This window comes from Rhipicephalus sanguineus, chromosome 2, assembly GCF_013339695.2.
Source record: "Rhipicephalus sanguineus isolate Rsan-2018 chromosome 2, BIME_Rsan_1.4, whole genome shotgun sequence".
Lineage (NCBI taxonomy): Eukaryota > Metazoa > Arthropoda > Arachnida > Ixodida > Ixodidae > Rhipicephalus > Rhipicephalus sanguineus.
In genome coordinates this window covers 125,354,478-125,377,036 of record NC_051177.1, presented here as the reverse complement: position 1 = coordinate 125,377,036, position 22,559 = coordinate 125,354,478, and the positions used below count along the sequence as shown (strand labels likewise).

General features: G+C 44.9%; 1 protein-coding gene across 2 annotated transcripts in view; it reads right to left on the bottom strand.

The window, feature by feature from the left end:
- Nucleotides 1-623: 623 nt before the first annotated feature.
- The window catches only part of LOC119383634 (DNA damage-regulated autophagy modulator protein 1), a 92,172-nt gene continuing 70,236 nt past the window's right edge, over nt 624-22,559 (bottom strand). For both annotated transcript variants that reach the window (XM_037651901.2, XM_037651900.2), the window contains 6 exons: nt 15,793-15,953; nt 12,390-12,457; nt 8,170-8,342; nt 4,660-4,837; nt 2,646-2,710; nt 624-1,819 (listed from right to left, as the gene is read on the bottom strand). In XM_037651901.2, the coding sequence (XP_037507829.1) occupies nt 1,634-1,819; nt 2,646-2,710; nt 4,660-4,837; nt 8,170-8,342; nt 12,390-12,457; nt 15,793-15,923 (801 nt within the window). In that variant the 5' untranslated portion in view covers nt 15,924-15,953 and the 3' untranslated portion in view covers nt 624-1,633. The remainder of the gene's footprint in view (nt 1,820-2,645; nt 2,711-4,659; nt 4,838-8,169; nt 8,343-12,389; nt 12,458-15,792; nt 15,954-22,559) is intronic.

The following is a 22,559-nucleotide window of genomic DNA, read 5'->3' as shown; positions in this document are numbered from 1 at the left end:
GTGTGGGCTGTAATTAGATGTCGTCGAGGAAAACCTTGGAGTGGACGGCTGTATCTCAGCACAGGGGTAGAGCCACATACATCAATGAACTTACTGTTCTTAGGGCTATTAATCTCGGCCGGATACGGTAGTTTATCAAGGTCTAATCAGTTTCCTCGCTATTTCCCCACTCGGAGATTGTGTGTCCGAGCGTTCATCCAAAGAAGCACTTCTCTTGAGGCCCACATCTTTCAACCGGATGACGATATAACACGTCCCACTTGGCTGCTCCCAGCTTACTACATCTATAATTTTACGGCTGTGTACACAAATTCATTTAACAAATACACTCTTAATCAGGTCCTGGTTACATGCTGGCTATATCCAGGAAACCAGACGTAAAATGTCCGGTTTCCTGGCTTTAAGCGGGACTTGATTAAGAGTGCATGGTGGATATCACTTCTATCGTAGAGACTGACTAAAACAACCACAACATCAACGAGATAGCAGTTCCTAATGCCAATGAATACTTACGAGAAGTTCATTTGTTTTCGCAATTTCTTTTACTCCGTCGAAGCTCACAATTGTAAAGAGCCGAGATATCGAATACTGAACTACGACAATGACGAAAAAGAAAATAATAATGATGCACAAAGTGGAAAACTTTATTACAAAATGTACAGAGTATTTACAGGCTTCGCAGCACGACTGTTCTGAGTCTGCGACAAGGGTGCCACGAGCTTCTGTGAACCTTTCCCGTTCAATGTGCTCATGAAGAAAGTGATGTGAAGCCTTATTAACTGAGTGCAACAGCTTTAAAAAAATGGTAGAACAGCCTGCATTTTTCGCGCACACGACGGCGTCTGTCGCAAATTGTCGCTCACATTAGGCGTGATATTACGGAGCTTGAGGTCATAATGGCTGGTAGCCAGATAGGCTTTTCGCATGGCTCTGTCGCCTTAAGCCCCGTTTATCAGATAAAAAGCGCTCACTCTTGTGCAAAGTCGTGATTGCAATTCGTGTAATCGTTTAGCAAGGAGTGCTGACCACGCACTAGCTCGCCGCCTTATCGTGACTACATTATTGTCGTCGTAGGGCTCAATAGCTTCAGCTTCAGCGGCCACTTGATTGGTGCAGAAAATGAATCCCCCTGAATTTCTTTACAGATCCTGCTCAGTTTTCTGCGCGTTCAGCTGTAGCTTCACACTGGAGTAAGCTAAGTCAAGCGTGGCTTCTTAAGATCGCGAAGTTCTTGAAAAAGCTCGTAGTAAGAGGATGCGGCTGCGATGACTTAATCTTGTTTGCGCTCATACGTGGTTTGAAATGAAGACAACAGCTTATCAGCTAATTTTGGAAGCATTCGAGACGAAGTAGCCAACTTAAGTATGCGCAGTTCGTGCTTTGTACTCTCACCATAGCTTTTTTTTTTGTTACCGATAACCGCGACTAGGATGATCCCTAGGCAGTAACCACTTGCAACTCAGCGCACACAGTTGCCTGGAATTCGCATCATTTTCTATTGCGACAGTTTAGTCCGCACAATCACTCCACGAGGCTTATTACTTCGTGACCAGTAGTTGGAGGCGTCTTGAATGCCCACTGACTATCAACGACGAAACGCACACAGCAATGTTCGAGCGACTTCGTGACGTCACTAGAACTTCATCATCTCATTGTTCGATTCCTTCTCCTGCTGGGCTTCACTGTTGACGACCACGTTTTCTAGGTTGACGGTGATGTTGATGGCCTTCATGTCAGCGGAGAGCGTGAGGAAGTTGCACATGAGACCGAGGATGAGAATCCACTCCCCGACGGAGGACCACGGGCTCATGCCACGGTACTGAAATAGAAGAATAGAAAAAAAATCACTTAATGCCTAAGTGCTCTGTATACTATGCGCAAGTTCAAGATCTCTAAAAGAAGTGTAACTTCAGTGTATAAAGAGAAGTTAGCTGTGATTCCACTGTAGGACCGAGCGGGGCATTGTAAGTTTAATATGACTTTTTCGTCATCTTGACATTGTGAGAATTACCACCATCAAAAGCGAGCGTTTGCACGTATATGCATGTGTGCAGGCGCATACAACACACAAACATAGAGGCACTTGTGGCGTGAACGATAATGCAGCCGATGGCGAAATATAGGCGATAAGGTGTTAACTTGGGCTGGCTGATGCATATTTGAAGAATTCGGTAACAGTGCAACGAACGGGACAATCTGTACCACTCTCTTTGTCCCGTTCTTCATGCTGTTACCTATTTTTTCCTGAAATAGAAGTACCAAACGTCCGTTATTTGATTCTCCTTGTTTGAACTAAGCTGAAAAATGTTTTCAGAATGTCTCAAGATTTTGCTTTATGTGATTCCCTCAACCCTCACTACAGACGCTTAAATCCTGGTGAATCCACTACGAGTAATGTGACAGTTTAATCATTACTCTTAAGTCGGATGAGCACAAGGTCAATATTCCATGATAATATGCAAACATTTTCGCCGCAATAAAACATCACGAGAATCTCGCGCTAATGTGGGAGAGAGCACATGCACAGGAAAACATACTGGATTTGAAAAAAAAAAAAAAAAACATGGGTCATTAGATATGTGATGTCCCCGCGAAATAGTTATGTCACATTGCGGCTAAATACAGGAAAGCAGAGTCATACTTACGATAGTGCCCCTATGTGGGTTTGGCTTGAAGTCATCTAGACTGTTGAATGGAGCAAACGCGGCCACTGTTTTGGGTTAGTCAAGGTAGAAAGAGGAAAACAGTGTTTCGCAGTGACCAACTTTCAATAATATCATTGCAACCACAAGATGAAATTTCACAACGTCACGTTTTAACGGCCTGGGAAAGCTGCTCGCAGACCGATACTGAACGGCCATGATTATTTTTCAGTGATCTCATCTTGTAATAGTTGTAATATCGACGAATCGAGAGTATAACAGAGCAGATATCTAATGAAATTCATATCACATGTTCGAAAGTAAGGTCTAAAGACAATTTCTATTCATCTTTGCTCGTCTAACTATTCATCTTTGCTTCAAACTACATGTTACAGGGGAAGCTGCTGCTACTAGGTGCCATAGTAACGCTGAATAGTCGCGAATATCCTTCCAACTATACAGAATTTAAATGGTGTTTTAATAATGTGAGGCGTATATGTTTTAATGGATCTCGAAGAGGGACACGCAGCGGATCTCGGTGATAGATGCGCCCCGCCACCATCAGCGTGTGCTGTGGAGCAATGCGAGACAACATCAGAACCGATTAAGTTCCGCTGTTTTATGGGCCAAAAACCGCTATGTGATTGTGAAGCACTGAGTAGTGGGAAACTCCGAAATAACTTTGGCAACCTTGGGTTCTTTGACGTGCGCTTAAATGTGAGCACTCGGGTGTTTCTGCAATATTATTTCCTTGATATGCGTTTTTGGGGGGCGTATTACGGATTATAGGATGCATTTTATCCTATTGCAATGCGTTTTCTGAGGCGTATTAAGCACTGCAGGATCCCCAGTATTGAAAACAGGATAGCCTAACCGCTGACACCTCTACGTAGCTGAAACACCAGTTACTATTTCATACAGGTGAGCGAGAGATACGTGGTGCTCGGCACAAGGATGTATCTGTACGCAGTGTCCTACCCTTTAGATTAATCCGCGATGGTAATTAATTTGGACAAGAATATAAATATGTAGTTGCTGTAGATAATGAAAAAAAAGCACAGCAAAGTATCAGACCCCGGGAGATGTCACCTTGAACTATCTTCTCTGGTATTGCGACAGTTCTTAGATGCATGCCAAAGCGTTGAGGGCTTGCCTATCGGCTTGCCGAAATTTTGCTCACGGACAACGCTGAATTTTTGCTCACAACCAACGCCACCGACGCCGACACCGGAATTTCTGCGACATGAACTTTTAACAGCGAGGCTCTTTAAGCTATCGGTAACTTGCGCTTCGTCGTGCAAAACTCCACAGGTGGGCGTGCGCCACAGGAATTGGGCAAGCCCCACTGCCTGGTACAGCAGGTGCGAGCGTTAAACGAAAACTCTGCTCGGCGAAGTGGAGCGCGTGAAACACGTGAAAGAGAGAGATAAAAAGACATAGAGAGAAAGAGAAAATGGCATAAAGTCATAAAAAAGACAGAAAGACAGAGAAAGAAATAGAAGATAGAAAGAAACAGACACGAAAAAAAGAAGAAAAAACACATAGAGTAAGACAGAACGCGAAATAAAGAGAAACTAAGAAAGAGAGAGAAAGAAGCGGAGAGAGAGGGAAAGAAAGAGGAAGCGATAAATAGAGAGAGAGAGCCGGAAGAAAGGGGATGAAGAGATAGAAAGATCGAAAAAGCTAAAAGAGAAACAAAGGAATAGAAACAAACAGAAACAAAAGATATATACAAGAAATAGAGAGAAACGGGGATAAAGACAAGAAAGAAAAAAGTACAGAGAAACAAGGAAGGTTACCCCAGCTCCTCTCTTCCTTCATGCTTGGCAGCACTAATACGAAACTGCCATAATTTTTTTTTCACGCTGTCGCATTAAAACGCAAAATCACGAGTCACTTTCTGACCTTCTGCTTTATTCGCGCCCACCAACTGAGAGTGATTCATAATCATTCGTCCTGGTTCCAACCTTCAAAGGGCGGATATGTTTACAGCGAACTACGTGTCCGTCAAGGATACTAGCCATGGCACCACCGATGCTGGCTGCTGTGGAGATTATCCTGGCGTATCCGAGCATTGGACGGCAGTGGTCGCGCCCCAGCAGCCACACGAACATGGCTTGTATGATGAAGTAGCCCGTCGAGAAGACGAACGTCAGACCGGCGCCAGCGATGTGTGGAAGGAGAACCGGGAGCAGCTACGGCGGTGAAAACAAAAAATTAGCACGAAGCAATCGAATGTTCCGGCCAGTTGATCGAAGGTTAAAGGTGTATAATTCATGCATGTTCGTGCACATTCGCAAGTACACGAAATGTGCTTGTATGTTAACAGCGCAACTGTCTACAGCACTCTAATGAACAGCAAATTAAATGCTTGGCACTTTTCGCGCGCCAACACCGCGACAGGATTATGAGGCACGCTGTACTGGACCACTCCGGATTGATATTGGCAACCTGGGGCTCGGCAACATCTACTACCTAAGTTGTGGTACACGAGTGTTTTTTTTTTTCTTTTGTGCATTTTGCCCTCCATAGTAATGCGGCCGCCGCGGTCAGGTATCGAATGTGCGGTCTGGAGCTTAGCATTGCAACGCCTTAGCAGCTAAGATACGACGGCGGGTAGCATTCTAACGCACACGCAACTGTCATGTAACAAAACATATATAAACGTGAAGTCACACTTGAAACTCGATAAAGAATTCATTGCAAAAAGAAGAAGAAGCCTTTGCAAAAGAAGCAGCAATAAAGAGAGTGCTGATCTATTAGCGGATGATAAGATTGCACCGTAACTTACATTCTGTAGCGATTCAAACAAACAAATCAGAAACCTAAGTCATACATGCATTACTTATAACGTCACATCTCTGTGACCCGAATGGCGGTTGTAGTGATTAGTGTTATGCAAACAAAGCCCATATGTCGTCAAAATCCTTCAAATGACGCAGCAGTACGAGCATTTACGCTGCGAAACTGCGCAAACCAGCGGGCTTTTCCTGTGCAGCAAACATACCTCACGTCCAGTGCATGCGCTGTTTCTTATTACATATTATAAAGGCGTTCCCGATAATGCAAATAAAAAATCCGGCGCTTTTGATAAAAACTCTACAAATAAGCCGAAAGCTAGTTAATGCTGGGACAGCGTGCCGTCAGAACTTCGCTTTGCTTTGCTTATTTCTGCAAACTCTGGAACTTCCCGGTGCTGCGACACCTCTTTTTAATTTTCATGTTTTTTTTCGTGCTTACCAAGCTTCTCCTGGCGATAATATTGGTTTTCCTACAGTACTGACATAGCGTGAACTGCACGTGGGACTATAATTATTATTAATGTGTCCCTTTAACTAAACGTGTGCGCATCATTCTGCGCGTGCATGCTTGTGTGCTGGTGCCAAAATAAATTTCGCTCACTGATTTCATTACAGCATACTCATAGGAACACGCGCACGTGTTCGGGTACCGAGAAATACAAGTTACAAAGGAGCACGATCTCGGCTGTGAGTAAACGAGCGAGGGCTTTGACGTCGTGGTCGACTTACGGAAACAGTTCGACATTCAATATCCGTTCAATAGCTTCACTAAGAAAGCAGGCGCTTTGCCGACTTGAGAGCCTGTAACAGATGGGAAGGGAAGACAGCAGAAAGGCAGTACCATTCAGGTATAGAAGAAGACAGTGAGAGATAAAGAAAGATGAGAGAGAGAGAGAGAGAAGCGACGAAAGGCAAGGAGGTTAACCAGGCGCACGTCCGGTTTGTTACCCTGCAATTGGGGGAGGAATAAAGAGACGAAATGAGAGATAAACTTTGCTAAGACTGCTGCTTGTGTGAGTTGGTTCATGATTAAGATATATTTACCAGCGCAAAAAGACGAAACACTTAAGAAGGCGCACACACGCACAGCGCTGAATGAGATACAAGAAATGAGAGAGAATAGAGGCATGGACGGATGACCGTGCAACAGATAAGCAACACACCCTCGAAAGGAGTGAGAAGTGGGCGGGAAGATACTGATGGACAAGCAGCATGTCGTGGGAACTCGTGTAACGAGGTAAGAAGTAAACATGTGATAGGATGAAGAGCACGTAACCCTGCTCAGCTCACGAAGATGTCACTTTACAACGAGGAACGGCTAAGAGGATAAATTAATTTCTGACACTTTAGTGCAGCGAATAATTTGGCACGAACCTACAGCTTACATGAAAAGGAATTCTGGAGTCGACCGTAACCACTGACTTGGGGATCTGATGTTCTCGGGTTTAACCTTTGTGTATCGCGCGCTGCGGAAGCGGGTCTCGGAGGCCACGCGGAAGGAAGCGCGTGCTCGAGATCTGCTCCGTCCAGCGGCTCAGAAAAAAAAAATCATCTGCTCTTTCAAACTCATTCAATTAATTTTCATTAATTATCCTGAGAGTTAATTGGCGCTTACCTTAAGTGATGTTATGCTCCTATATGATATGTGTTCAATATAACTCTTAACTTGAACTAGAATCATTGATTCCTATTGTTTAGAAGACTTTTTTTTATGAATATTCTTAAAACCGGAAGTAAGTGCTCGACCGGATATGCTTGCAAAAGAAACAAGAGTGTCACTGGATGCTCATTCCAATAAAAAAAAAAGCAGGAAGAAAGCTCTCAGCGCCGTATGCGGCAGCACTGAACGCTGAGACGGCGGTTGATGATATTCAGTACACAAACAGCCGGAGCAAGTGAGCTCGGACACAGACGGTGTCTCTGAAGCAATCCCTGAAGAATAAGCCAGGGAACGCGTTGATCGGCACTGGAGGACATACTTGTTGCGTTACGCCTGGCATGATTAATAGGCAGTTTGATTGGGCCAGTTGATAGGAATCGATGGCGGTGTTCCAGTGACCCAGTAAAACTTTCTGCGGCCTATACCGCCGTGGTTAGAGGCACGTCAATGAGTGCGGAATGGAGCATACCGCTAAATTCAATCCTCGTGCATTTCACGAAGGGAATGAGCAATGATGAGGATAGCTAGCTGAGAGTTAGGAACGTTTAATGTTGCAAAAGTGAAAATTTTTTCTACGAAAAGAAAAAAGAAAAGAAATATTACTTTGCTGCATATCGAGGCTTCCAAACTGGACGAAAAAAGAATGGTTGCCAACGTACGGCGTCAAGTCGTAGATGAAGTTGTGAAATGTTCTTTTCTAATTGGGCCAAACCTCAGTGCTTTTGATTCCGTTCGGTAATCATAGCCTCGTGGAAATTCAAATAAATATTAGTGTACATTTCTTAATATTGTACAGGAAAAGTGAAGGAGCAGTCATCAGTAAGCAAATAGATAGATAGATAGATAGATAGATAGATAGATAGATAGATAGATAGATAGATAGATAGATAGATAGATAGATAGATAGATAGATAGATAGATAGATAGATAGATAGATAGATAGATAGATAGATAGATAGATAGATAGATAGATAGATAGATAGATAGATAGATAGATAGATAGATAGATAGATAGATAGATAGATAGATAGATAGATAGATAGATAGATTCTGCATCTTGCCTCACCCAAGTGCCGTCCCGCCGTATGTGACTGACGGGATTTGTGGCGACCATGGCCAAGCCGACGCCGGCCAGTACGCCGCTAATAAGCGACAGGTAATTGAGCAGCGTGACGAACTTCTTGTGCTTGCACTCCACCGCTCTCACCGCGAAGAAGCGCACCAACATGGGTATCAGACCTGTTAGTGGAAAAAAGAACGAGCGTTACTCACTTACTCATTTCGGCCACACCGCAACAGCTGAACTAACGTGCCAACAACGAAACTTAGTGGCAGCAAGGATTATGGGCGACACTCTTTTTAAAGCATATGTAGGTTGAAAACACATGAACGATTGGTCACGTATCCGAGACGAAAAAAAAAAGCCCAGGAAAATAACTCTGTAGGCACTATTTTGTCATAGCTACTCTGCGAAATCTCCCAAAGATATTCGATTCACATTTTGCGTGGCCACTTGAGGTTCATGCTCGACTGGTCCTTACCAAATGCTACAGCAAATTCCCTCCACTTTCCTAAAGCTTTATCCGTGAAAGAGAACTCTAAAGATATGTGTTGTCGTGTTCTTCTCCCTTTGTCCCCGTTGTTAGTGCGCGCTATCCTGTGACGATGAATACATACCAACTCGCCCAGTTTTTTGCTTTGTTATATTATTGAAACAAACAGGTACGGTAACTGCAGCGATAGGTATCCGCGTGTGCTCAAAGCAAAGCATCGCTGCTCCCTTAAGTGCCTTTTGAAGTTCTTCAAGAATGCTCTGAATTAACCGGTCACATGTGTCATGACTGTCGCATTTAAGATACGACAGAGGGACTACATCATGTGCTGCCGCATATGCACTTTTTCTCAGTTACCACTTAATGTGCCTGCTGTTGCCAGGAAAACAGACCAAAAGTTCTGGTGCCCTGGCTATAGCTAGCACTTTACGCAGGATCTGATTAAGAGTGTTTGACTTAGAGCGCTGATTTAAACGTGCAGTCCAGTGGATCTTAAAGAGTTAAACTCGTTGAAATGATAAAGAGCAATGCAAGAATCAGCAGTTTCAATAAAATAGGTAATAAAATTTTATTTGTTGGAGCAAGAGAATTTTCTTCGTCTCAGGTGGTGGCTATGTACGAGTAAATCCAGGGTACCGAAGCAGGAAGGTTTATTAAGATTAACAACGTGCGAAGACTCATTCATTCATTCAATTCAGTTTATTCAGACAATTTCTTTTTTTGCCTAGGTTAAGGGACTAAAGGTCCCTCCACCCGTACATTTGCTCTGATGTAGTGCAACATAAAAATACAGAGATTTCTTGTTTTATTAGAACACAAAAGCAAAATTCAAAGAGTAGAAAGAATAACTGGAACATGCACTCTAAAATATAACACTACAATCAACACCAATTAACCATAGCAAGATAAAAAAGACAAAAAAAAAAACGCCAGGCCTGCGCTGAAACCGCAGCAGTCACAGCGAAAGCTGGAAGAGCGGCGTTTCTAGAGCCCGTTAAGCTCTCTTGGGCTACAATACAAGTACACTAGAAAGGTACACATTACGCCATAAATCACAATATTTGTGAAGTTAGGAAGCACCTACTAAGCCATTATTCGTCATTCTGCGGAGAAGCGAGGCACAGCTACAGTCTGTAAGGCATTATGTGCACTTTGTTAACGCGACGACTGATGACGATGAAGAATTACGGCTCAGCACTTTGTAACGGGTTGGAATCTTTAAACGGCCCACCAGTTATGTTTTTGCATTGGTGACGCCGATCGCTATTTCCTCTCCTGTCATGCTGTATAACATACCTTGACGTGGGAGAGGAGACGGGGGGGGGGGGGGCGAAAGAAGTTTACTGAGACCCCGAGGAAAGGGATCATGCGCTTATGGGCTTCCTTGGCAACCATACAAGTGCACTTGCGAGGAACCACCACGCTATTAAATCATTGTAGTTTTTGAGAAGTAGGGCAGAAGGCACTGTGCCATTTTTTCGCCATTCTACGGAGAGCGTTGGTACCTGCTAAACCCATGTGAGGCATTTTGCGCACTTTGTTGATGCTGTGCCTGATGGACGATGAAGAATTATGGCAGAGTCCTTTGTAATGGGTTGGAAGCATTCAACAAACCTACTCGTTGCGCAATTCGCATTGTGTGACGCCTGGTTGCAGATTTCGCGTTGTGCGACGCTCTTGGTGCTTATTTTTACCTTCTACCCGCTATATTTCATATGCTAATGTGGTTCCTTTCCGACATGAAGCCTGTATAGGACCTCTTTGCAAAGCAGTTTCAAGCACCGGCATGGCTCAGAGGTTGAATGCTGGGCTCCCACGCAGAGGGCCCAGGTTCGAAATTTGTTCCATCCTGGAATTTTTTCTTATTTCGTTTTTTTTTCTTATTTCGAGCGATACTGGTTACGGACACCGGCGGCGGCGGCGGCGGCGGACAACTACGGCGCCAAAAACGGCCGGTGAAATGATCTCATAACAGCTTTCGCTGTAAAAATATGTAAAGAACTGAAACCAGGAGTATATTAGGTCAGAAGACTAAGTACAATACAGAATGTAAAATATACATTGAACCAAATGAGTCACTTGCGCGCAATCTTACAAAAGTACAAATACACTAAAAGAAACACTTCTAATTTGTAATATATTTAGGGCTCTGTACAAGAGAGAAAGTACATTCTCACATTTTTTTAGGCTGCTTTTAGCATTACCTTGTTCTAAAAGGTCACGTACATAGCTATAGATGTCGAGTAGATTAGGTATTTGATATGACAAGGTTTGCTTTACATAGGTTGTCCTGAATAACGGCAGTCGAAATCTGTGAAAACGTAGATCATAGGGAGCATTGCTTGGGTAGCATTGCTTCATATAACTTCCTACGTTGTTTCCAATTTATTTGCTACTAGATATGGTAAGTTTAAGATTGCAGAGTCGGTGGACAGCCATTATCTTAAGCCTGTCAAAAAATGAAGGAGTGCGTTCCTCAGGATGAAGATTTCCTACGCAGAGTACGGAAGTTGGAACATAAAGGTACAAAAACGCCATGGAGTTCATATCTTCCTCTGTATCACAAATTCAGATCTTCTCAGCGCCTATAAATGCGGCACGTGCTAACGTACGTATCCGGCTAAATTTGACGAGATATCGCACACAAATTTCCGGTATACATTGCTGGTCTCGTCCAACGAAGGAGCACGCGCTCACGCGCGCGACTGTTATTGCTTCTGCAAATCTGGCGAGAGCGTTTGTTTGCAGATCGGAACAATAAGCACGAACTTTCGCTATTTGTCAGCTCGGTGTTGTTGGCGCATTGCGCTTCTTGCTGGCAACTGGCCTTAGGGACAGACTCTAAGCAGTGCCATATTCTCGTTTCCTTTTAGATGCGAAGCATCTTATGGCGGAGTTCAAACCGGTGGTGGTGGTGGTGGTGTGCGGCGTGACCGCCCTTACTGCGCATGCGCGAACCCTCTCCACGCACCTCCTCTCCCACTTCCCCCTCTCCCCTACCCCTATCTCACTTCTCCTCTCCCCTTCCCCTCTCCCCTTTCCCTCTGAAATGCGGGCTCGACATGCCGAAACGCTGCTTCGCATCGCCTCGTGGTCCCCTTTAGTGGAGATGGTGTGATCGTTTTTTCCCGTCTCTTTTTTTTTCCTTTTCTCGCTCTCCTTATTTTGTAATATCTCTCTTCCATCATCTTTTATTCCCCTTACCCCTTCCCCCAGCACACGGTAGCCAGCCGGCCTAAGAACTGACTAACATCCCTGTCTTTCCGCTTGTTTCTTCCTTCCTTCCGTCCTTCCCAGTGAGAAAAAGCATGATTATACAGTTATTTAGACATAACATCAGGCACGTAGGCAAGGCCCTACGAAAGGCTAGGCCCCCCCCGAAATTCGTCCAACTTTCTATATTTCCAGGCAACTTACTTTTTTTTTATTTTTCCCATGGAAATGTTTCTTTCGAACAATTAGGCCTTGCCCCCCCCCACCCCCGAAAAAAAATCCTGGCTACGTGCCTGCATAACATAGCACTTTAAATCTTGCTATTGTTTATTCCTTGATAACTTGCTATTGTCAATGCATTGATTGTGTAGAAGAAAACTAAACGAAAATAATAAACACGCAGATGCAGTAAATATGTCCCGAGCACGCTGATAAGACGAATACAGCAAAAAGAAAAGATAAAAGAAAAGATAAAAGAAAAGAAAGAACACTTTGGATTACGAAAGCAGCGGTTGCTTACCCGAAATGATGCAGGCGATGAGGGCGAGTCCGAATAGCGCGCTTTGCGGAGGATTGCCACCAGCATCGCTGGAAAGAAAAAAAATAAAATGAAGGCACTGCTTTAGGACTCATGGCAAAGCTGAACATCGGAAACGCTCAATACATAAGAGCGAAACGACATTTCACCAATACACGCGCAATTTCAAAAAAGAAGTAAAGCGAGTTGCCACTCATGGGCGTGCGCAGGGTTCTCGATTGGGGGGGGGGGGGGGGAGGCGATGTCAGTGAGTTGGAAAATGAATACGCCCCCCCTCCTCCCCACCCACTCGGCCCGCTTCCCAACCTCCTTCACGGAGGCCCTTACGATCAGTACACAGTGCAAGGATTCGGTATTAGGGAAGGGTGACAACCCCCTCCCCTCCCTTCCTCCCTGTGCGTACTCTTTTACTGTCACCGACGTAAGAGGAAGAGAGACAGATTCACTGCAGAACAGTTGTTTAGAAAAAGATGTATCACTCATCGTTAACGCCTTATAATACGCATACTGAGGGCCGAACAAGTGCATACGCTACGCTGTCACTGACCACGACAGTCACTCGTCGTGGAGAAATAGAGTGAGCACAATTTCACTGATGCTGCCCCATTTTATTAAGCAATAAGAGGGATTATACTTATGCCACATGGTGTTGGTCTCGAAAACTGGGGGAGCAATATTCATTTTTCAACTCACTGAAATCTCATTGTTTTTCTCCCTATTAACGTGTATTTCTGTTGTTTTATAGGCATGTTGTTTATGGAAAAAAAGGTTATTTGCGCCGCTGCGCGTGCCCTGCTTTTGCAAATAATTGCCTCAGCGTATCGGTCGATTACATACTGCGTCTTACACGGCATGAAACATTGTCGACCCAAGCGGCATTTCCTGTGGCAGCTGCTTTCACACTACGAATAGTTTGGTGCTATTACTTTTCATCAGCAAATGCGTGAAATTGTTCTTTACTTCTTCCGGGTATGAAATGCAACACTTCCGCGCCTTCGAGTAACCAAAATGTTTTATACGGCTTTCTATCTTGAAATAGCGGACCGAACGTGCAGTCAAACTTCCCATATTTTCAAATTTGCTAAACGAGGAAGAAGCTTTCCTGGAGATAATTTTTTCCCACTTGAATCTTTGCTGTTGGGCGAAAAAAGCTGTTTAACAAAGTTAAAACAAAAGTTTATGAAAGCTAAGTGAATGGCAATGCAGTAGCGCTTTGGGAGGAAAACGAAGATTAAATAAGAAGTCCGAGGACAAAATGCTACTCCGCATGAAGATATGAGTCATTGGCTTTAGCAGCAACAAAAGAATAAGCGTCTTAGAAACGTCCCGTAACCTTCAGGAAGACCGCCGTTTCTTTTTCATCGCCGCAGCTTCCTCCACAGAACAACGTATATTTCCGTGTTATTGTCACGTAATGTATACACATCTACGCTTCCTCCTCCGTGACCTACAACACGTCTCTTTCCACGTGTCTCGTTCATTCAGCTGGTCTCAACGAACGCGTACACGTTGCGAAGAGCCCATCGAAACAGAACTCGTGTTGCGGAAACAATGACTTCAGCGCTCAAATGCAATGCCCCACGTGCCTCTCATTAAGTGATGCGGCTGCTATCTTTTCGAATGAAATGGCTGAACCCGTATGAGTGAATGTATGACGACACTACACTTTTCTCGTGCGAAAAGTAGGATCACGTGAAGTGGTACTAAATATCCTATATCGTAGAGAGTCATAGAAATATAATCCGGGAGGATGCAGTACAGTACCCAGGGAGCTCACTCCAAAACAAAATTTAGAGACAGGCGCGGCCCATTTAGCTCCACATGGCACAGTTCCAGTGCGTTGCTGGAAGAAAAAGTAGACTTGGAAGGGCGAGGAGAAGCGCCAGCCTTGCGAAAGTTGCGTTGTTTCGTGAGATGTGAGAGACGAAACACAATCACCGTAGCGAGCGACGTACGATGTCACAATGAACAAGAAGACATAAATTTTGCTCTGGTTGCACAACTCCTAGCGTACCGAAGAAGTCACGCCTTCAGCAGGTTTCCCAGTACTTTGAAATGCACGTTACGCAACCTGTCCTTCGCTTAAAAGCAGAAAAAGCCCAGTTATAGCGGTTCAACAAATAAAAAAAAACAAGAAGGAAAGAAACGAGACAAAAGTTTCAGCAGGAATGATCGGGGCTCGCGTCCGCGAGTAGCTTTTTACGCCACGTAATTGTTCGTAAAAAGTAAATTCTGGCCAACCCTAATCCAAAACGTGTTATCAGCGAATCAGTTACGCAATGAACGCTTCGAGAGTTCGGTCGCAGAAGGACCGAGGTGCTCGATTCATAGCAAGAAGTGTTTTAAGCCAACAGACAAAGCCAAGGAAAACGCAGAGGAAGACTGGCTCTTTCCGTATTCGAAATGGGGTGGTTAATTATTCATGAAGAGTAACTCTTGGATAAGCTCCCTAATCTTAAATAAAGTGAGAGCTGGCGATGAGAGCACATGAAAGCACCACTCGACAAATCGAGGGCCCAATTAGCAAAACTTTTTGTTCGCAGGTGATTTTTGCCGTTCCTCCGCAGGCTTCTCTACAGTCAAAGCAAAACGGAAAGTGTAGCAACACAGAGAAAAAGGAGAAAGGGAGAATAAGGCGTGGATTTCTATAAACAAGAATGGTCTTGTTCGGTTCCATAGCCCGAAGAAGGCGGGAGTGGAATATGAGACGGATGGCGAGGAAGAAGATTACGGCAGCTTCGCAGTAGTGCCAAGCCTGTGGGAAGAGCGCAGTTTTGGTGGCCTTTTTTGTTTCTCTTTATTTCTCTCTTTCTTTCTCTGCCTGTCTCGCTCTCTGTTTTTACATCTATTTTTCCTGCCTGTTTCTTTTTATCTCTTCGTATTTCTTTCTCTGTCTTTCTATCTTTTTATCTGGTTGTTCTCTTTATTTCTCTGTATTTTTCCCTTTCTCTTTCTTTCTATCGCTTTCTCTCTCTCTCTCTCTATTTCCTCTATCTATTTATCTCTCTCTCTCTCTCTCTCTCTATCTTTCACTTGTTTCACGTGCTCCACTTCGCCAAGCGACATTTTCGTTTAAAACGCTCGCACCTGCCATACTCGGTAGTGGTGCTTGCTCAATTGGTAGTGGTGCTTGCACATACTTACTCGGTAGTGGTGCTTGCACATACCCACCTGTGGAGTTTTGTACGACGGAGCACAAATTACCGATAGCCTAAACAGCTTCGCCATTAAAGGACGTGGCTAATGCGTTGTGCTTGAAGCTCGGTACAGTGACGCAATAAGTGATTTATGTTCTCTTGGCAGTCACGCACGTTGGATCATTCCAGTTATAGCATGTGTAAGCGTTGGTGAAAACCTATAGGGAACACGAGAAAATGTGGCTCACCTGACGTATGGTAGGAACACGGGCACGTCTCCTATGAGGACGCTCCACGCGTAGACGATCATGACGGTGATCGTCATGGTGAACACAAAGATCCATGGGAACCAGTGGAGCTTGGAGACCTTGATCTCCATGCCGCTGACAACTTGCAGGTAGTTTCCTTCCTGCATGTGAAAAATGAACGCGTGCTGTGATTGCGGAGACGCTGCAAGAACGTTTGTCCCTTATGCGGGACTGAAGACAACAGCAACAAGACAGAGTTGAAGCTTTTAATCGCGATGTTGGCTTGGTGGGCTAGTTGGTATTGCATCGTGGAAGCGTTACAACGCACACAAACGGGGACGAAGGGAGGAAACACAAGACGTAGCGCTGAACTACAACTGGTACTTTATTTTTGAAGGAGCAAATTTATATGCGCTTAACAAGCCAACGAAAACACTTAAGCCAAGCGCCAACAAAAGTTAATTTTAACTACGCCATCGAAAAAAAGAGAACGCGATGAAACCACGGCCTCTACTTGAAGCATGCATTACAAAGAATGTAGTAGAAATTCGCATACGACAAATAGTGACGCGTACTTATGCTGTTTTTTTTTTTCGTCAGCCGATGTTTGACTCGCGCACTCTTACGCATTTGTTTCCTTGGTATCGCAGTAGGAAAGGTTATTACTGCTCGGCCTAAGTCATGCCAAAACGTCCGTGTTTTCAAATGCAAGGAGAATCAATCCGGAAAGTTATCGCGGCATCCAACTTTTCACAGCGATCTTTCAGACTCAAATGTTCCCGATTATCAACAAATGCAGGTAGTGTTGCGAAAATAAACGAACGTTATTCTCACACAAACAACAGTTAGTCTCATAGACCATCAAGAGGTAGCTGGTCTCTAACAGACGGAAATAATAAACTGAATGAGAAAGCACAAGCGGGTTTCCTTCATACATATATCCGTGTCTGTATGATTAAATTGCAGGAACCCACAGACTCGAACAACTTTTGGTAGTTCTAAACAAAAGCTGTCTGGCCAGTGTAATATGGCTATCGTGTGCTAGATGCTACGCTACAAAAATGGCGCTTATCCCAGTAGAATGTGGCGCTTATCCAGTGGTTGAAGTGGACTTACCAGGTTAGCTGACTCCATGAAGCACATGTGCATGTGGCGCGGAAAGGTTACAGTGACTCTAAGAAATGCCTAAACACTTCTCCCCGTGACCGTGCATGCTCATGCGTAAAGCGGACAGTCACTATAACAAATATTTTCGCATTACTCCCCGGGATCGCGCTTACGAAATAAACAGGAGGCAAAGGGTTATCACGGAGACAGATGTTGCAGTCGACTTACACGGACGCAGCTCCTCGTGAAAACGTCAGTTAGCTCCACCTCGCTGTTGGCTGTCTCAGAGGTAGCATGCAATGCCGCGATACTAAACCGAGTACGTCCACAGTAGCTTAGTGGGGATGTCCACGCGCCATTCCTAGAGGGGACTCTCTGCTAATTCATTTCTGTTGTGAAATCATCGCAACAGCGCAATAACCCTTGTTTCTGTTAAAAGCCGTTGCGATCGTTGCAGCATCGTCTGCCGCTATAGGTGAAAGGGGGCGGCGCTCAATCAAACACTGCGTGCTGGCATTATCGAGAACGGATCCGTTGGACTCTCGACGCGGCGCGATAGGACGATGCGGGAACAGCGTAATCTTATCTGCCTTCAAACAACGACCTCTGAGACGTGTACGGGCCTCCCTGCCCCGGGCGGATCGCACCTACAACCTCGCGTACTTGATTCGACTCCTGAGACGATGGCCGTAAATTCAAATGTATCCGGGAAGGACCGTGTTCGTATACGATCCCCGGTTAGGCAACCCACTTCTGGTGCACCGCCCCGATAACGCACAAAGCAATACTGCGCAATACCATTTGAAAGAGGTCCGTCATGATCCCGCTATCGGGCTCGAACGCTATATTTGCACCTAGTGAGCCTTGTGTGCCGATAAATAAAAGTGTGTCAGTTCCGCTCAGGGAACAAAAGGAAATCGCGCGGCAACTCCTACCGCTCACAAGGGTGAAGACGACCTGTGCTCTATCTCATTGTTCCTGCAACTTGTATTTTCCTGTTTCAAGTAGGAGAAATAATCGGAGTAGGCCAGGTGAAGTGAAGGTTAACTATGGTTCATTAGAACTTCTCAGTCTGTGCCAAAGGAAAGGTAAGCGCAGTTGGGTTGGTGGATGGCAGAAAAGTAAGTTATTTCATAAATAATTGGATGCTGATAACAGAGGCCTTCGTCGTTCGCCGGGGAAGAAAGATGGAAGGACGATAATAATTGTTTCTTGGCTAGTTAATTCATGCTTATGATGATTGATTGATTGATTGATTGATTGATTGATTGATTGATTGATTGATTGATTGATTGATTGATTGATTGATTGATTGATTGAAACTTTATTGAGCCTAGAAGAGTGGAACCGTTCAAACGGGAAGCAACGCGATAAAACGGCCGTACGGGAAAGAGCATCATTCACAATTAACGCTCCATTATAATACTGCTCCACAGTTTGGGTGTATCGCAGGTTAGGATTTTAACGCAGCGAAATTAAGCAGATGCGAAAACATTTTCTGCGTAAGTTTTGTCACGCTGATAGTCAACAATATATTTCTGAACCCGCGGATGAAGCCGTACATAACATCGCAAACTCGCACGGTCCCTTTAGCATTTGCATAAGACGACTGGAAGGTGAAAGCCTTCTTCTTTTTCTTCTCAGTCGATGATGTGACCAGCAGTTAACCAGCTAGTATCACATCACGCAGGCATGCTGAGAACTTCATAAGCTTGGCATTAACACACGTCTTCCTTATATATACGTACTACGAGCCTGTTTCAATGCCGCAAAGAGTTCGTTGCGAGAGTCTTCACCGTTGGTACTATCTCGATACCAGCTCGAAGTGGAACACATTCTGAATGAGTCATATAGTGAAAAAGTTATTTACTCATTTAACCGATGAAAGTGTACTGTATCCAATACTAAGGCCGCTAGAACAGAGGCCCCAAGAGATGTCTGCTACCTTTATAACTTTGCTGTTATCTGTGATATTCTCTTTCCCCCTGAAAAACCTCCGAGCACATCCAGTATTCATTATGAGTGTGAATTCAAGGAATGATAACGCTTATTTCTGATACCGATAGTTAAATTCATAAGAGCGCATGCTCCGAGATATCTGCCGGGAAGTGTAGTGTGCTTCCGGAAGATAAGCATCGAGAAAATTCGATCAGAGCAAACTGCTCGGTTATAACTCTGGGAGAGCTACCAGCGAGCCTTCGGCTATTCCTCCGCATGAATCACCGGACAGGGACAGCGGATGACGTAGCGCTTACGTAAGCGTGACGCAAGAGACGTCGTCACGGTACGTCTTTACGGATACATTGCGAGCGCGCCGCAATTACACGCGCAGACAGCCAAAAACGCAAAACGAAGAGAATACCGAAACGTCCTTGCGAGAGAGCGAAAAGCTCGGTCGCGACGACGGCGATTTAAAGGCGCGATGCCTATCGCGGACACCCGGTTTGCCTCAGGGTATTCGCAACGCTGGCGGGGGCAAAACCGGTGAGCGTTGGCGCTTCGTCTATGGAAGCGTTTTGCCGCACGCATGAAGCTGGATTTGTGCACGCTATGCTCTCAAGACCTCTAAGAGACCCAAGAAGCAAACTATGCGACTAAAGCTCTCTGAAAAAAAAATAATAAACCTTCGCACACGCACGACTTACTCGACTAATCTCTCTCGTCTTATCGAAGGTGACCGCGGCTCGGATTGTGCAGCGTATGCTTCGATAGAAAATAGGTGTCCGCATTTCGCAGCGCTGTCTGAAATATCAGGTCATGGGCACACGGGGGGCTGGTCCATTGCTTATTCAAGGGCAAGACGTCGTTTACCGTTTTAGCTTAATAACGGGGTAGAATTAAGAGGGTGAGGAGAATAAGCTGTAGCAGTTGTAGATATGTAGGCCTCTCGACAACTTCCATGCCTCTCGAAACAAGAATTTCCGAGGCTGCTGCTCTACGCCGGCTATACGTTTGAGCGATTCTGTATGTGGCTCACTTGTCTTGGTGACTCGCATACAAGGCGACGCACTGCCCATTAGAATGCGTTAAGCAGCGGCAGCGTTCGCAATCTATAGACCGACGTGGATGCATCGGCCTCAACTTCTGGGCAGTTTCGAGGTGCCCCGCATTAATTGTCGTCGCCAATCTCCCACAGCCGTCCTCCTTAGCTGTGCGAGTAACAGGCCAACCGCTTCTGAAATCTTACCAAGAGATCTTCAAATTTAATGGAATAACATTTTTGTATTACTAATTACAATTACTTAATAAAATCAAAGCATAAAAGGTAGCCGCCTCTTTTCCTTTAGGAGCCGCGGTATCGGTAATTTGTGAAATTGTGATGTTACGATGGTGCGAGATTCCCCGTAAGGCTCCCTAATTATTTCTCCCCTAAAAGGACATATTCGTGAGCCCTTCATTACCACTGACCTCACTTATCCCGATAGTACATCGAACGGTAAAGAACTCAAGTGTGTCCAGCGCAAAAATGCCTTGGCACACGCCCGCACGAACGCTCAGAGAAACGCACACGCGCACACTTGGCGAAAGTATGTGTGTGCATTGTGTTCGCTCTGGTCCAGCGTTAGGCGCGCAACGTCCTAATTTTACGTTGTGGGATATACCAACGGACTAAACGCGCGACATCGTAATGGCACCCGGAACGTTTAAGTAGGGGATTCCGTTTCCCTCGTAAGGCGCAGTCGCTGCTCCGAACTTAACTTTTCCATGTAGACCAAAGTAGACCACTCATCCTTGTAGCCGAGACATAAAATGGACGTGGTAGACTTACAGGTTCGGCCGCTTCAGAGCGTGGCAAGTCAAGTCAAGTGTAGTCTGTATCCCCGTGATGACCACAAAAAGCTATTTATGGTGTCTGAGATTAGTATTTTATCGTAAACCGGCTTTGCCAACCACAACTGTCAAGGTGAAACTACATTTTCCTTGATTATTACAGCTATTTACGGCTACCGGATAGCTACAGCACAAAGTCCGGGTGCCAGTGTTGCCGAAGCATACAAAGAGCTTGCAATACGTTTACTTATATGAGATAACTTATGCGCACAATGGTGCGCAATCGATTTGCTTTTGTATATCCTTTATGATTTCACTGCTCTTTATTACTTTTTGTTCAGGATGTTTGTGTGCCGCTTTAAACTGAACAATCAATGACCTGAGTGAAACAATGGGACATGAGGAGACCTTCAACAGCACCACTCGACGATGCTGTGGCGCTCAGCGACAGGATGATATATGTTGCTTTGTGACGTACAAAGGAAGGTATCAGCGACGTCAGAAGATAGCCGCGGTGGCTGATAGCGCGATGTGTCAAAAGGGACGAACGAACACAGAATACTGATATCAGAGAAAAAAACAACAACGCAGGTATGAAGCGTGACTGCGAACGACGCAACGTTATTTCATGACGTTTGGATAGCCAGCTTCAACACTGACTGGTGCCTAAATAAAAGAATTCACAGCATATCCACGGGTGAATGATAAAGAGCTTGGGCGAAGCTCCTGAAGCAATCATGGTTACACCGTGAAATCTTCAGTGGTTTCGCCCAGCAGTAATCGAAGCGATAGCCCAGTACATCATCAAAGACGTGACAAACACTGTATATATTTACACAAGGAATTTTATTAATCGTAAATGGTAGCTAGACGTCGCTTCCGTTCCATTCATTATAACGGCTTTATGGTCGGTGAAGTGATGGATCGGTGATGGGTCGTAGTGGGATGTTTGCAAAGACGGAAGTAGTGGGCAGTTTGCAAAGGATCGGTGATGGGTCGTAGTGGGATGTTTGCAAAGACGAAGTAGTGGGCAGTTTGCAAAGGTGGTTACGCCCGACAACGGAGACGTGACAAGGTTAGACTAAGAGGAGCTTCGCCCCTTAAAAAATTAAAAATCTGGTAATGAGGTAGTGAGGCGAATAGAAAGATCTGAGGTCAAAGCGTTCACTGACACGCAGCAAATGCCACTTTCACTGCACAGTAGAGCTAGTGATGTTTAAGAAAATAAGAACTTATATGCGCAGACGAAAGCAAAGCTAAGTTTCCTGCGTGCACCAAACTCGCGGAGCCCGAACTACGGCGGAATGATGCTAGCATCCTTCGTGTTTGGGCTAATGCGTGCCTTACATAGCGCACCACTGCAGCATGGAAATGTATAGGGCACATTATACGGCAAAGAAACTACAGGTACCGAGAAACAATGTCCGATTAGTTGAGAGGAGGCTAGCAAGTGCGAACCCATACAATAAGGAGTTGCAAACCGAGATGCAACTAACTGAACATTTTTACTGCAGTCGTCGATTAGAATAACTAGATTTGTATCTATTATGATTTACGTATATATTATGCATTACGTTAGGCATGATGCGTGACAATTTTAAGGAGAAAGCCTTAGATACCTCGTAAAACGCGAAATTTGACCGGCGTCCCGCGTCGGCATCGTCAACACGAGTGGTGCGAAAAATCATCATCACGTGATGACGTCAAAGATAGCCAAAATTTGTGTCGTCGTTATGACGTGATCACGACGCCACAGTGACGTCACATGATGATGTCATCACATGACATCGTAACTTGGTCAACGCTTGGCCGATCACGGAGGCAGTGCAAAACCAGGTAAGGTGCCTCCGATCTTGGAGGCAGTGGAAAACCACGTTAAGTGCAGAAAG